The 15,386-nt window shown below is 42.0% G+C and overlaps 1 protein-coding gene across 3 annotated transcripts in view; it reads left to right on the plus strand.

The window, feature by feature from the left end:
* The first annotated feature begins 11,971 nt into the window (after positions 1 to 11,971).
* CBLB (Cbl proto-oncogene B) overlaps positions 11,972 to 15,386 on the plus strand; it is a 135,030-nt gene continuing 131,615 nt past the window's right edge. For 2 of the 3 annotated variants that reach the window (XR_007766526.1, XM_050897690.1), the window contains exons 1-2: positions 12,600 to 12,616; positions 13,210 to 13,368. Coding sequence is in view for 2 of the 3 variants with exons in the window: in XM_050897690.1 (XP_050753647.1) it covers positions 13,222 to 13,368 (147 nt within the window). In the remaining variant the exon portion in view is untranslated. Of the gene's footprint in view, positions 12,047 to 12,599; positions 12,617 to 13,209; positions 13,369 to 15,386 lie in introns of those variants that run through there. The other variant, XM_050897680.1, reaches the window with a different exon arrangement.

A 15,386-nucleotide genomic window follows, 5' to 3' on the forward strand; every position in this document is an offset into this window, starting at 1 on the left:
ATATAGACAGAGAGAGAGAGATGCCAAACAATGGAGAATTTCCTGTAGAAGTCATGCACATTTTGCAAACACACATTTTTACATTTATGCTGCTAACCACTCCTGAAAAGCCACAGTGAAAATTCAGCCTCATTTTAGCAAAGCGCTTGGACACAGATGAAGCTTAAGCATATATAAGTACGTTAAAAATGAGAGAATGAATACAGCACTAAACAGAAAAAGTGATTGAGCACAACTGAAGACATAAATCAACAAAAGCAAGTAAACTTTACAATTTAGAAGACGATCTGGAGAGCCACATTTTACTGTCTTGGTTTAAACCAAGACAGTCCCACTGATGTCAATTTACTCTAATTTTACATCTCTCCTGAAAAAGGCTCAGTATATTTTAAAAATACCATACTACCATTACACTGTGAGACCACCATTTAAAAAAAAGCTTTGAGAACCTGTAAAATGGAATATCTCAGACTACACATTGCTTAAATGTTTCACGCAATACAGTTAAACACTAGTCATAATTAGTGCCAATGCCTTTCCTGCTGATTCTACAAGCTTGTAATTCTGAAAATAATATCAGCCGAGTGAAAACCAAATCTACCTAATGTTACTCATACTCCTATAAGCCTGTAGTAACTTCACTGAAAAGAATAGTCCTGCATTTTTCTACTGTTTGGGCTAATCTGACATCATTATTTCCAAGATTATATTAAAATTGCGCAAGCAAGATCCAAAGGAGGCTTCACATAACCACTGCATTTGTGGGTACACTACACAGAAGAGCTGCAACTGCAGCAAATTTATTACATTCTAAATTATTGCCAAAGTTCTGACTAATTCTCATCCTACTCCTTATTCGCAAGCATCTTATAAAGCGTATTTTAATATCTGAAATTCTGGCTGGCAGGCCCAATTAAAACAAAAAGTTTCATGGCATTTTTTCTGTTCTACTCAGTGGATGAAGGAGTTTTACATTCAAATATTCATAAAGAATATAAAATTTTTTGAGCTCAAAACTCACTTCCCATGCATTGCTTCCAGTATTCAGTCAAGTTTTTCTATTTCAGCAAACAAGCATTCTTTCAAAGTAAACTGCTACTCCTCTAATGCCAAACAGATAAGCCGGTCAAAGTGAAAATGCAGAAAGCTTGAGTGAGCATCAGTGTACAGTATCTTGTAAAAGAAGCTGAACTATAAACTGACTAACAGATAAGCTATGCAAGTAACTGGGAATAGATCAAGTGCTATTTGCATAAACAGTGAAGAAAATCCCACATTTCTTTCTTATAAAAATAAGTATCTTAGTAAAGTAGTACCTCAGTAAATACAGTTTTAGCTGTGGTACCTACCAGGAAGGGTTCAGAAACTCTGGAAAACATGGTAAGAGTCTTCCACAACATTTTGCTTTCACACCATTCCTGTTATCAGCACAATGCTGAGCTGTAATAAACCATTCACCTACACCATTATATGGAACAGGTACTCGGTATAAACACTATTCCGTTTGTTTGAAGAGAGCTCTACTCATTTAAGTCTGGCTGAGGATGGGGCCCCTCAACTCATCCAAAACAGTGAATGCTTGGGAGCACTTTATTTGACTGAAATCCAAAGGCGACATTTGTATGATAATGTCAGTGAAACCAAGCCATTTAACTAGAGCCACAAGCCTGTATTTTTAAACAAATTTCAATCTCAATTTACTGCTTACAGCATCTTCGCTCTGACTGCTCTCTATGATTATTTTGCCTCTTCTTCGATTCCTTTCTTCCTCCTTCATAGGTCATTGGTACAACTGCATGTGAAGATATTACAGCCTTCTGCTAGTTCTGCCTTTACACAGTAGCACAAGAGGACCTGGAATTGAACACATTTTCCATGACGGTGTTTATGTAATCACTGCATTCGCTGAAGATTTTTAAAAGGTTTTATTTACTGTCCAAATTATCTTATTCCAAGTACCCTTCTAGAACTTTAGTTGTTTAGTATTCATCCATGATAAATTCTGCAAATTTTCCCCATTTATCCTAAGGAGATTTCAAAGTAGTTTACATGCTATATTTCTGCTTTTTGGCTCAACCAACTACACTCTTCATAGGCTTCACTGCTCGATAATCATGTTTGATAGATTTAAAATCCAACTGGTATAATTTAGTCAAGTGGAAGGAAAAAAAATATAGAAAGCCAATGAGTCAAGGGAAGCAAGTTCACAAGAGAGTATTTTCAGCCTTGGCCATAGGAAAAAAAAGGGATGCATGTTATAATTTTTTTCCCTTTACAAAGCATTTCACATTTTTTAAATACTTGAACTGGCATGCACTCTGTCACCCCCCCCCCAGTATCTACCATGCTCTGCTTTCTAAAAGTGCAGATCTGCCGGTTTCCATAAAAGTCACAACAACCTATAATCTCAGTGCCAGTAAGTTAAAATAGACATTCTACATGGGCAGGAGATATGACAGATGTACAGGAACAGACACTCAGCTGAACTAAGCCAAGGTAACTCTGTGGACTTTATTATGTCATGAGGCTGTGCAAGGTTATGAAATTGGGTTGAAAAGCATTGGGCGTAAGGTCTCACTGAATTTAAGAGTAGCAGAATGTGCCTTTATTCAGGGCATACAAAGTGAATTACTCCTGCCATTACACTGCTTTAGCTGACCACAGGGTTATGAAGAAGAAAGGTAGTAAGAATTCCCATGCTTCTCTAGAAGTTGCATTGAGATTGTACAAAAAAGGAGCAAAATTACGACACTTAGCTTCTGTATGTCACCAAATGGAGAAAGCTCTCTGACTATATTCATTTTTCTATTTTAAAGTGTCCATCTCCTTCAGAAGATGCCTTTAAAAATTCTCTTTTGGAAGTCCTGAGCGAAGCTTCAATCAATCCTTCCAGCATACGGACTTTGTCCCCTGGAAGCTCTACAGTCTCTTCACCTGTATTAGACAGTGAAGCCAGACAGCTAAGGAGCAAGTATGTTGTATACACATGAACAGTATGGGGAGAGTCCTGCTGAGGCTCTGTGCACATTGACCCAATCGCCCTAGCACTGTCTCATGTCAGAAGCACAACTGAGCCCTCCCCGAGCATGTTGCCATGCCTTATCAGTTATAGCCTTGGGTTAGAAAGAATAATCCAAAAGTGTATTGACAGAAGTAGTCCAAATCCAATTTATACAGCACAGAAGAATTGAGGAGTTAATGAACCCATTTTATTCCCCTTTAATCTGGCAAAATTTAAGTATGCTGCACATGGAAAATAAATGGCCTGAGCCACGTATCTATGGCAAAAGTGAGGTGTTTGTTCCAAAACAACTTCACAAAAACAGGCACAAGCAGATGAAAGCATCCAAGGTTTTTAGAATTAGCAAGCAACTCTGCACCTCAATGCACCTTCAAAAAGAGAAACCTTCACATCAGTAAGTTTCCAAATTTCACCAAATATCTGCTTTTATAAGATCAGCCTGCTTTTTCAAGGATTCATGAACAGGCATCTAAACAGATCACTATTTACTTTTCAAAATTCTGGATACATTGCCTATATGCAAAAGAAAAACACATGAAAAAAATTTCCAAGACATAGGACTTTCCTACTTCCTTTCCTTTCCTGCCTTTCTTTGTAGGCTTTGACAAAGACATCAAACATTAAAAACTCAGTTGCTGATACTCCCTTCTACTAGGACTGAGTTAAGCACAACACACTCTCCAAGCTGCTAACACATACGAATATTAACAATATTTCTTATGAAAACCTGTAGCATTTAGACTATCCTTTTTCATAAAGAGAAAAGCACAAAAATAAGTCAAACTTCAAAATTAGGGACAATCTAGGAAATATTACAAAGACTGTCTTTTATTCATATCTACGTAGAAAAACTGAAGAGAAATTTTCACTTAATGTGACAGACTCTTTACTGAGTACCAACTATGTATTGTACCTGGTGCCAAAATTATACAGCTGTTCAGAGATACAAGGCTTTAATCATGAATACTTTATTCCTTAAAAAGTGAGCACTGGGACACAGTATGGCTAATTTGTGCAAGAGCAGGACCAAGCCTATGAGGAGCTGTCATTGAGCACGGATGACTGCTGGCTAGGTAGAGAAATTGTCTTAGATTATTTGTTCATCTTCAGCTCTGATGAGGTAAGAGTTTGAGAAGAACTGAACTACATAAGACAACATTTCTGGTTATGCCCTATAGTGCTACACTATTTAAGTTGTAAAATACCAGATACTTTAAAAAACCCAAGCATAACAGCAAGGAGAGAGGAAAATACTGGCACAACAGGCTTATAAGCCAGTATAGCTGGCTTATATTGCATTTACCAGCAAGTGACTGCTAACTGAATAAAATAAAAACACTGTGAAATGGACCTGCCGAGGGAACAAAAAAATCCCAATACCAAAATAAAAATCACATTCTCAGTAATTAAAGCCACTTTTGTGCTGTTTGATACAAGGGTGACAATGTTCTGCTGGACACTTTCTGACTGCCTAGACAATGGGGGCATCCATGTAGAACTGGATACATTGAAAACTACACAGGAAAATGACAGCAATTCAGCAAAAAAGGTTAATTCAAGCTTCACTTCATTATTAGTTTTACTTTGACCTCTTTATATTTCATTTGACACAACACGCCTTAATCTGAAACTTAATAGAAACAAGCATTATACTCTCCCATACAACAGAATTAATAGAATAATGAAGAAGCACATTTCGATGTAGTATCCACTGTTGTTCAAAATATGACTGCTTAATGCATTAAAATGAACATTTCAGAAAGGCAAAAATCACTTATTCCTCTCCCCAGAAGTCCAATTCACTATTTTTCATTTTCCTCAAAAAAAAAGTAGTCCTGTAATGAAGTAGAAAAATACAATTACCAATTGCATTATGTAGAATGAGCAACTGATGCAAAAATCTTGTAAACTCAGTCTGAGAATAACTGAATGCTCTGAAGCATTCAGCAAATAATTACAAATATCAAATGCATTCAGTTTGTGTTTGCAAATGACCCATGCAAAAGGTCAAAAATTACTCAGTTCTATTAAAATAGTGACTTGCCTTACAAAACATATGGTTTACTTTCAGTTTGGAAAAAATAACTTATTTTAAATGAAGGTAAGTGAGGGGAAAAAAAAAATCCAACGTGTTTACTACACTAGTCAAAGACAAAAGGTTCCTGTCTTTGCTCACAAACAAAATATTGGTAGAACTTGAAGCATACAGGAAACACAAGATACACCACAAATTCATAGTCAAGGAGTCAAGCAGATGATAGCACAAAAAGCTGTCTTCTTTTAAAAGGACGGACAGAACATTAGAAGCTACAATAATGCGTGGCACAGAAGAAGAAACTTAAGCACATAAATCATAATGCTTAAGTTATGATTTCCTAGCACTGCATGATTTCCTTAAGACACTATCTTACTAAACTAAAACATTGCTGCTTGCTGCAAAAAAGTCTATATGACAGCGTCTCATTCAAATATTTCAATTAAAGCTGCTAGTAATATAGTTCAAATCACTAATTGAGGTTATTTCGACTTGCAGAAGCACAAAGGAAGTCTTTCTACACTAAACTGTGTTCAATAGACACAGGCGTGTTTCCTGTCAAAGCAGAACTCCTACTTCAGAGAAAGACAGCAATGGAAGTCCCCAGGTGCGTATTTTACAACCACTTACCACAATTTGAAAATCTTAGAAATTCTGGTGAAAGGAGAGATATCTGAATGGAAAACAATGAAAGCTCCTAATTCTCAAGTCAAACAAGAAATCCCGGTTGTATTTGGGCAGGATATTAAATAGGATGTTGAAGTTAAATATTGCTGCTATTGTCTTATCAGACCAAGATTAGGAAGAACTAAGATCATGGCACTTGGCAGGAAAAGGAAAAAAAAAAAGATATTGACATTCATTATTTTTATGCTATCGCACAGATGGAGTAAATTCAAGAGGTAGTGCTAAAATGACAGGACTTAGTTAAAGCCTTTGCACCTGCTCTGGCAGATGGATGCAATTAATAACAGAAAAGAAACAGAAGAACTCAAGTAAAATTGCTCCCTGAGGGTTAGGTTGTTTTAAAATTAAGCTGACACACTTTTTTAATACAATATATTAAGGCGGAGATGTGTTTTGAAGTGGGCTGTCTAGTTTACAGCAAACGAACTCATTAGCGAGGTGTATAGAGCAACACAGGCCTGGCCCCACAATTAGTTTTCATACTCATTCTGCAAACAGATAAGGTATTTTCTAATTGCTCATAGTCAAGCAAATTGTTCTGCTGTATTTTGCACAGGAAACAGTATCATACTTAAGTTGATTTGCTCCTAGTACGAATGAACAATTTGAAAATGTAAGCCTGAGAGCCTTAGTCAGTGAAATTCTTGCCAATGCACTTCCAATGTGCCCTTTAAGGAGTTCACTCCTCAAGAAGCCAGTTGAAAGTAAATTTCATTATTTGAAGTCCAACCAAAATTAACAAAGATGAAAGGCCCCGTATTACAGTGTGTGTGCGCACACGTGTGTATATTTATATGCCCACACACACTCCAACTATATCTGTATACAGTTACTACAGTCATGATGACCTAGGCACATGACAATCTGTGGTGTTAAATTATTAGGATACTCCCTAGTAGTTTTGGGCCCGTGTCAGCTGGTGTGTTCCCAAACAAATCCCAGGGAGGTTCAAGGTTAGCACAGGTCAGGGATCACTCCCTGGATGCAGGTATTTTGGGTGTGGGGGTGTGAGAGGGTGGTGGTGCAATTTTAGTAAAGAATGGTGGCCACCAGCCCTGTCATGCCATGCTGCCTGGCCTCAGGGCCCGAGAACAGTGCCTGGCCCATTTTATTTACAGGTACAGACAGAGCTAAATTTAGCTTGTCTTTCTCAATCAAGGACAAAAAGAGGATTTAAATCCTCAGCAGAGAGAACTAATGCAGCAACATTGTATTATCATCAGTTGTACTGCAACAGCCTGCTGAAGCAATGATGGATTTCTACAGTGCACAGAAACTTTGAAAAGCAGTCTTTTTTTTTTTTTACAGTAGTTCAACAGGAAAGTGAGTTAAACTGTTACATTATTCATACTTCATGTGTGAAAATCTTTTTTCATTTCTAGAAACCAATAACAAAAAAAAAGTAGGCTTGAGTACTCGAGACCATGAAAAACATAATCTAAGTAAATAGAGGAAAAAGTGTTAGAGGTAGCTGAATTAACTAGATAATAATCTAACAACAAACTGCCACTGTTATCACCAATTTTCTTTAAGTAATCACCCACTAAGGCAGGAAAAGCATCTATTATTATACCAACTTAAATTATCAGTAAGAGAATTCTGAGTGCCACAGGTGATTGGTTTTGCTTTCTGTCTCTGAGTTTGCTATAATAAAACTGGTAAATATGTTGCAATCTACTTTAAAAGTTACCCACAACAGTGGCTTGCAGCTTCACAACCCTCAAAATCACAAATAAATGGCTTAATTTTTTTTGTAGATCTGAAGAGCCTAGCATCCTTGAGGGCACTGTAAAATAACAACATGAAAGGATTTTCCATTTGCTCCCCTTTAATGTTCTTAACAGCTATTACAGGTGACTAATAACTGGATACTGGGGGGAGGGGGTGTATGCATAAGACATTGTACATTTCTAGAATGGGCTAATGAAAATGTATTTAAGCAAATAGTCCTGGTACATAAAGGTATCTGTTGTTACAATAGTTATCTTTTATCTTTGTTTGTTTGGGTTGTGGCGTGGTTTTTTTGTTTTGTTGTTTGGTTGGTTTTGATTTGTTTGGTGTTTTTACAGAACAGATGGATGTAGGGCACCAAAACAACAGCGGGTTCTAGTGGACCTTACAGCCTCAGCTTCCCTGCAAAGAGGGACCAGCTGCTTTCTGCTTGGGCACCGCACACTCTGCAAAGAGCGTGACCTTATCAGAGCTCAGCCATTAAACCGCTGCCTGACAGTGCACCGCAGAATGGTATACCCCTATGAACAGTTGCCTTTTCATAATATTGTACATACTCAGTCAAAACACCAAGAGATTACTTTGAAAGTTTAAGGATGCTGGGATAGCCAGGGTATTGTGTTACAATTAGCAAGAAGTCACTTTACATTCAACTTTTGAAATAGCTGACTTCAGCTTTTACAAGCATTGCTACCATATCGCTTAACTCAGCATACTGTATACTGTATTAACCTTTAAAAAAATACACCATACATGAGGGCAATACCTTATCTTATTTATGTGGCTATAAATAAAACCTACATCTGACTTCTTCACTGTTCTTATGTTTCAGCGTATTTGGACAAAGAGTCACTTGTACCACGGCAAAAAACCCACACAAATGAAAACAGCTTCCAAACCACATACATTGACTGACTGCAGAAAATCAATAATATTTTAATAGTTGGTGAACGAAGAAAACCAAAACAAAACATCTCTCTTGCTTCCAACTACTGTCAATGGCTCTTTGATGGAATTCATTCAAGAGCAGCAACATAAAGTTTCATTCACAAGGCTTGTCTAACAACTCTAACAACTCCAGAGGAACAAGATTCACCAGCAAAGAAAAAAAACCCCAACAAAACCAAAATCAGTTAACAGATTGGAAAATACTGCAATGGATAAATGTAACTGTTAGTTTAATCTCTTATATCCCTGTTTTTTCCCTGTCTATCAAGAAGCTGGGCTTTTCAAGTCGTCGCATGATTTTTGCCTTTCAGTAAAAAGCTCAGATCTGAAATCCTTACCTTACAAAGGGTTTATTTAAGAGTTCAAAACAAGGCTTCTTTCACACTGTCTTGATTCCTTTATCATATCCTGACTCACAGCCACTTCCACTCCATCATTTTCATTACAGGATTTTACCAAATCTTTACAGCAGTCATCCAGACATCATTATATGACTGGTTAGTACCTTAACTAGGTTGAGGCGCAGTCTCATGTAACATGGAATTCTCAAAATTTGTCACCTCAGATCTACCCCCTTCCATTCTGTAGTGTTTTCATACAGTGACTAAAACACTTATAAGCAGCAGATCCAAACTGTCATGTTCTTTAGCATAATAACAAGTAAAATAAATATTTAGTCGGAGAGCTTATGAGTAAGAGAGATCTGTGGAGGCATTTTAATTGTACATATATAACTTGGGGGGCTTAATTAGACATCAAACTTACCTATGCACCTTACATATAACCCAAACACAAAGATGCTCTTTCCCATAGCGAATCAAAGTATCTGACTTAGATTTCTACTTTGAATCATCTTGTGGTCTCTCAATGGACCTATACATAGCAGACTAGCTTCTTAGTTTAGGCTGTTAGAGAGTCTGAAGTTGGGCAATGGGAATACCCTCTCACATGTCCCTCTGGACAGCTACATTAACACACTGCTGCTGGCCTGCATCAAAATATTCCAGGCGGCCAGTGCCTTCAGCCACCACCCTTTCAAGGGCCTTTTATCCTTACGCACCCCATAGATCCAGTGGGCAAGATAAGTCCCTATGTTCTCCACTGCTAAGAAGCACATGCCTCGAACTTCAAACACATGGCAGCTGTTTGCTCCTCCTCTCTCAGCCTTACCTCTCAGCTGTCTTCTATCATACAGTCCTTTCACTCTGCATGCTTGAAACCACAAAAGCAATGCTGTGTCTTCTAGTCCTTTCATAGCATAGCACGCAAGAGCTTGACCCATCTTCAACACCCTTGATACTGAAGCCATAGGTATCTCTTTCACCTGCTTCTGGTGAAAGCCACCCAGGTGCTTGCTTCCAACATACATTCGTATGACCCTCTGAGGACTGTAATTTCCAGCATTATCTGTACTTACTGTACAGCACAGGCAATGAAAAGAGGCTGTTTGAAAACCACTCACTTTCCCCATAGAGCTGGCTATTCTCTTAATAATGCAACACACATACGCAGAGATGCAGGGAACCAAGCTGCTCGCTCCTGCTGGCTCTGCACTCAGATGAACTGCAAGACAACATGACTCAGCTCCAGACAGCTACCAAGTGCAACACACAGATCATAGCTCTTGGCAGTGTGTGGAATATGAAGACAATGACATAACAACAATGAAAACAAAACAATCAGGAAAAAGAATGAAAGATTTAACAAGTTCAGAAAAAATGTCAGATCCTCTGCTTTATCCACAACCAAACAAGAGATAGCAAAAGAGCGAGCAGTCACTACCAACCTAATCTTTCACAAGCTGAGCTCCAAACAAAAAAAGGATAGGGAGAACTGTCAGACAAAAGTTTTAAACAAACATTTAAAACAACACAAGGAAGAGAATAACTTACAGAGCGTACAGTGAAATGAGAAGCTTCCAACCCACTTAAGGCAAGTACCTGACAATTCATATTTTAAAGCTATAGAGGAACAATGACCTTTGAGGAAGACATTATTGATATGATTTTATTGTTGTATGTCTGCCCAGAGGAGTAACTTGACACATTTTAAATCAACAGGAAGATACCTCCACTAAAAATACCTATAAATGACAATATAAATAAAAGGAACACTGAAACACTCTACAACTTTTTCTACTGTTTCTCCTGACTCCTGTTTCATTAAAAGCCAAAAATTAGAAAAATGAGGAAAAAAATCAAGAAAAAGGGTAAACCATTTAAAAAAATCTTTATAAAGGAAACTACTATGGAAAACACTTGCTGATATTCAGAAAACTGAAACTTAAAAACACTCCTCTAGTAACAACTGTCTTCAGAAAACAGCCTCAAAGTTTTTAAGCATTGTATTTTTGTTTCCTTGTATGATAATTAATTAGAAGATTAACGCTTGTAAAGCATAATTACTCCCTGGAACATCTTCAAAAGAATCTTAAGTCAAATATCTTGTACCCTATGCAGGTAAGCCTCACTCTTTCCTCTCCACCAATTCGCAGGTAATATACAAATTTGAGAGGAAAACTTGCCCTAAAATAAAAGCTTAACATACTCATCAGTTGGGTTTTATTTACCGTATCCCCACAGAAAGTGCTCATATCAAAATAAACATATGTAAAGGGACATTTTTAACTAGAAATTGCTTACATGTTCCCTCACCACCTTTCAGAGCGGCAGCGCAAGCCTTACAGCCCTCACCGCTTCGTGTGGCTCTCTGGCCCGTTTCCAACATGGGAAATCTCAGCACTTGCTTAAAAACAAACCTCCCCCCTCTCAAAAAACAAGAAAAGAAACCAGTCATACAGAAGGAAAATAAGTTCCTTTTATTTGTGGCCACAAAAAACCCCAAACTCTCAAAAGCACGAAGGGGAAGCGCAAAGGTAGAACACTGAAAACGGCAGTAACGACTATTGATTTTTAACGCACATCAAGTGCTCCAGCAGGCAGGGGCACCACAACTTCACCACGGAAGGGAGGGACACGGTGCCACAGCCCCTGGCCGTTGTCTTTAGCCCCTGGAAACCCTACAGCCAGGGACACTCTCAAGGTCCCCTCGAGGCCGGTCCCCGCCCGGCTCCCCTCACTCCCCCGAGAGGCCCCAAACTGCCCCCTCAGCCCCCAAGCAGGCGGGCAAGCGTGACGAAGTGGGACCGGAAGCTCCACCTCCCTCCCTCCGAGCTCAACCACTGGCCAGTTCTCCTATCACTCTCAGCACTGCCAGCCCCCTCCTTCCCGCCCCCTCCCCATCTCCGAGGCCTTCTCCCAGCCACCACCCCGCCCCGTTCCCAGCTCCAGGCTCATTTGCTGGTGGGCACGTCAATCAAGCGCAGTTTCCTCTTCTGATTGGCTGTCCCCGGGCGGTGGTTCCCGCCTGTGAGAAGGGGGCTCGGTTCCCCGGCGTTGCCGCCCGTCCTCCCCCGCTCTTCTCCCGAGGCGCATGCGCCGGAGCGAGTGCTGTCTTCGGGGGTGGGCATGTTCCGAGGAGAGGTGCGGCCGCCAGAGCGCCGCGGGGAGGGGGCGGGAGCGGGGCCGCCGCCGCCGCCGCCGCCGGGGAGCCAGCCTCACTTTCTAGGAGTGAGGGGAGACCATAGCCTGCCGGGGGCTGCGAGCGGTGCCACATTCAGACCTGTGCGTGTGCATATATCTGTATCTCTCTCTTGCATGTGTCTGTAGGACTGACTCTCTCTCTCTGTCTCTCCACACACGCGCGCACATACCCACCCACCGGGCGGGCTGGGCTGTGGTACGGGCAGGGCGATGCGGGCGGCGGGGCAGTAGCTTCCCCATGCTTGCGTGCGGGGCAGCGGCCGCCCGCCGCCAGGAGCAGGAGCAGCAGCAGCAGCGCTGCGGGGCAGGGTCGTGCGGGGCGGCTGGCGTGTGCGCGGAGCCGGCGCCGCGCTCGCGCGTGGCGATAGCCAACGGTCGCCCCCGGCGCGGCGGCCGGGACGGGGCGCGGGCGGCGGCGCGGGATGCGCTCCGCCTGCCTCCCGGGGCAGTGAAGCCGGCCGCCGCCGCCGCCGGAGGGAGGAGAGCCTCGTCCGACGAGACGCTTCGCCTGCGCTGCGCTCCGCCGCCGCCCCGGGCTGAGGACGGGGGAAGCGGCCGCCGCGGGGGGCTGAGGAGCCTCCCCCACGCCTGCTCCTGGCTTATCTCGGCGGCCCCTCTCGCTCTTGGCACAAAGGCGTGCGGTGCGAATCTGTACGTATGCGTGCGCCGGGAGCGAGGTCCGTGCCTGCCTGCCCCCTGCCCCCGCTGCCCGGGCGCCCGCGCGCCTTGCGGATTTCTGCCTGCCTGCTGCCTTCGCTGCTTTTTCTGCTCCCCTCTCCTCCTCCTCCTCCTCCTTCCCCCCCAGCCGCGGCCGCTCTGCCCGTCTTCCGCTTTTGTTGTCTGGTGACGGGCATGTGCCCGCTGCCCGCCGGTACGGCGGGGTCCGCGGCAGCCCGAGCGGAGGGGCCGGCGGGGGCAGGGGAGCGGCGCGGGGCCGGGCGCGGGGTGGGCCGGGCCCTCGGGCAGCCGCGGCCGGGCCCCGCCGGCGTCGGGTGGGTTCCCCCTCCCGCCTGTTGGTGTTGATGTTGACAATAAATCCGGGATCGCTCCTGCCAATGTAAACTCGGGCCAGGTGGGTTTACGCTGTTTGTCATGAAAAGTTAAACTTGTTCCTAAACATGCCCTGGTCTTGCCCTTTCCTGCCCGTGAAGAAGGAAGTGTTACCTCACTGGCTGCGGCGAGTTTTATGACAAGATGTTTTCGGAGCACCTTGTGAGTCTCTGTTTCTCTGTCGTTGCGGCCAGCCTGGCTCCCAGATGGCCAACTCCCTCAACGGCCGGAACCCGCGCAAGGGACGGATCCTGGGCTTCATTGATGCCATTCAGGATGCTGTGGGCCCCCCCAAGCAGGCAGCTGCCGACCGGAGGACTGTGGAGAAGACCTGGAAGCTTATGGACAAAGTGGTGAGTGTCTGTGTGCGTTCGTGTATACACACAGTGAAGAATGAGGCTATTTAAATAGGTACACATGGGGAAATGCCGTCTTCCTGCAGCTCTAACTGCTATGCTGCCTGTGCCTCGGGAAGTAAGGGGACTTGTGTTTTAGGTTATTTAAGCGCCATTTGTCTTTTTTTTTTTTTTCCCTATGGCCTCTGGCTATGTTTTTTTTAATCTTGGTTTGTGGAGGGAAAACAAATGTGTGTGTTTGCCTTAGGCTACTGTGATTTTCAGATCCTTTAAAATGACTCAAACTTGAAGAGCTGTCCTAACGAAAAGCTGCTTAACTTAGACTTGTAATCACATATTCTGTGTGTTTCGTGTTGGATCGCATTGTTAGTCTGCAAACAAGACCTCTGAAGTATGAAACTTCAGTTAAGCTTATCGTCCTGTGAGACACGCTCATGATGGCAACATAGATATGTTTGTGCTTTTAGGAATGTGCGTGAGGACTGGGGGATGTCACTCTTGTCAGTTTAGTAAACAGATTAGTATGGCACGCCTAACTTTTAAGTGTGTGTTCTGCATTTTAATGATTTTTAAGTACTTCTACTCTTCATTTTGAAACTAGAAATACACTGTACCGAAACTCATTTTTCAGGAAGTGGGGAGATAGGCCATAGTTTTTTAGATCTTATAGTTCTCTGCACCAGCCTGATACATTTTGTTGAGTATTGTACAAAATGACAGCTTGTATGATAATAGATTAGCTCAGAGAGTTCCTTACCAATGGTAGGAACAGTTTGATTATGACATGGATAACTGTTCAGGAGATGCAGGCACTCTGCTGTGCGTATGAAGTGATACTTGAGAGCTTCCTCTTGAAACTGCTGGGGAGTGAGGATTACTACCTGTTAGCCTTGGGTCTGCGTGGCAAGAGAGTTATGACTTTTTAACTCAGTGATTCTTCGTGAATTAGTGTAACTGTTTGCTTTCCCTGTGGCTCTTGTAAAATGCAGATGTTTAACATTTCTTAAAGTTCATAAGTAGTTCTACTGACATGGTGGAGATTATTTCATGTAATATTCCTTGACAAGTGGTAATTTCGAAGTCTTTGATTGAGTCCTTGTATGCTCTCCTTTTTGATGCTCCAAGAATAGCATCTGTATTTCCACCACAATTTCTGATGATGCTTGTAGACTTAAAAACCAGCCTTGACAGAAATGGTTATTATCACAAAGACTTTGTTTACATTTCCCTGTTAATGATCAGGATGCTGTAAACAGTGAGCATCTTGTAATAAGAACTGCAAGTATAAATACTTGGAAGCAGGCACTCATCTTCAGTAGAAGGAAGTTTTTGGCTTGGAAACCAGGAATCTGGTTCGTTTTGGTTGAAACCATGTGGGGAATATATGGCTTAATTTCCCCCTGTGTCAGGCCGTTTACAAATCTGTATGGTAAGGTTGTCCCCTGATTGGTTTGTATATTCACAGTTACCAGAAAAATCTTAACCCCACTGCTTGGACTTGTGGATTGCTTTTACTCAGCTAATAAAGGATAACTGTATTTGTCACTATTACAACAGACCATCAGAACAGCCAGGAAGGCCTGTTCTCTAGAAGTCACTGGAAAGGCTGGACATTGCGCTGTGCTTTCTTTTTCGTTTCACTGGATAAGTGTCCTCAATTTGGATCTTTAATGTATCCTCTTTAAGCTGCTCTCAGTTAATCAAATTTCATTTCCAAATTATATTAAAGTATACCAGACAGGATGATGTCATAGTGTGAGAATGCTGTAGCTTGCTGCTTGAGTTTTTAGCATTTGGTACTTATAGTGAAAGGATGTGTTTAAGCAAATTTAATATGTTGGCAAACAAATGTAAGTCTCTTAGCCTTATGTGGCAGTAGGCACAGGAAGGTCATTTTCTCCTCTGCCTAGATCAAAATCAGGGATTAAAATCAGAAATAGAAACCTGCTCAATCAACTGTTGTTTCAGATCCCATTTCTGGAGTGTGTCCTACAACTGATTTCTGTGGTGGGTCA

Source organism: Gymnogyps californianus, chromosome 1, assembly GCF_018139145.2.
Source record: "Gymnogyps californianus isolate 813 chromosome 1, ASM1813914v2, whole genome shotgun sequence".
Classification (NCBI taxonomy): Eukaryota; Metazoa; Chordata; class Aves; order Accipitriformes; family Cathartidae; genus Gymnogyps; species Gymnogyps californianus.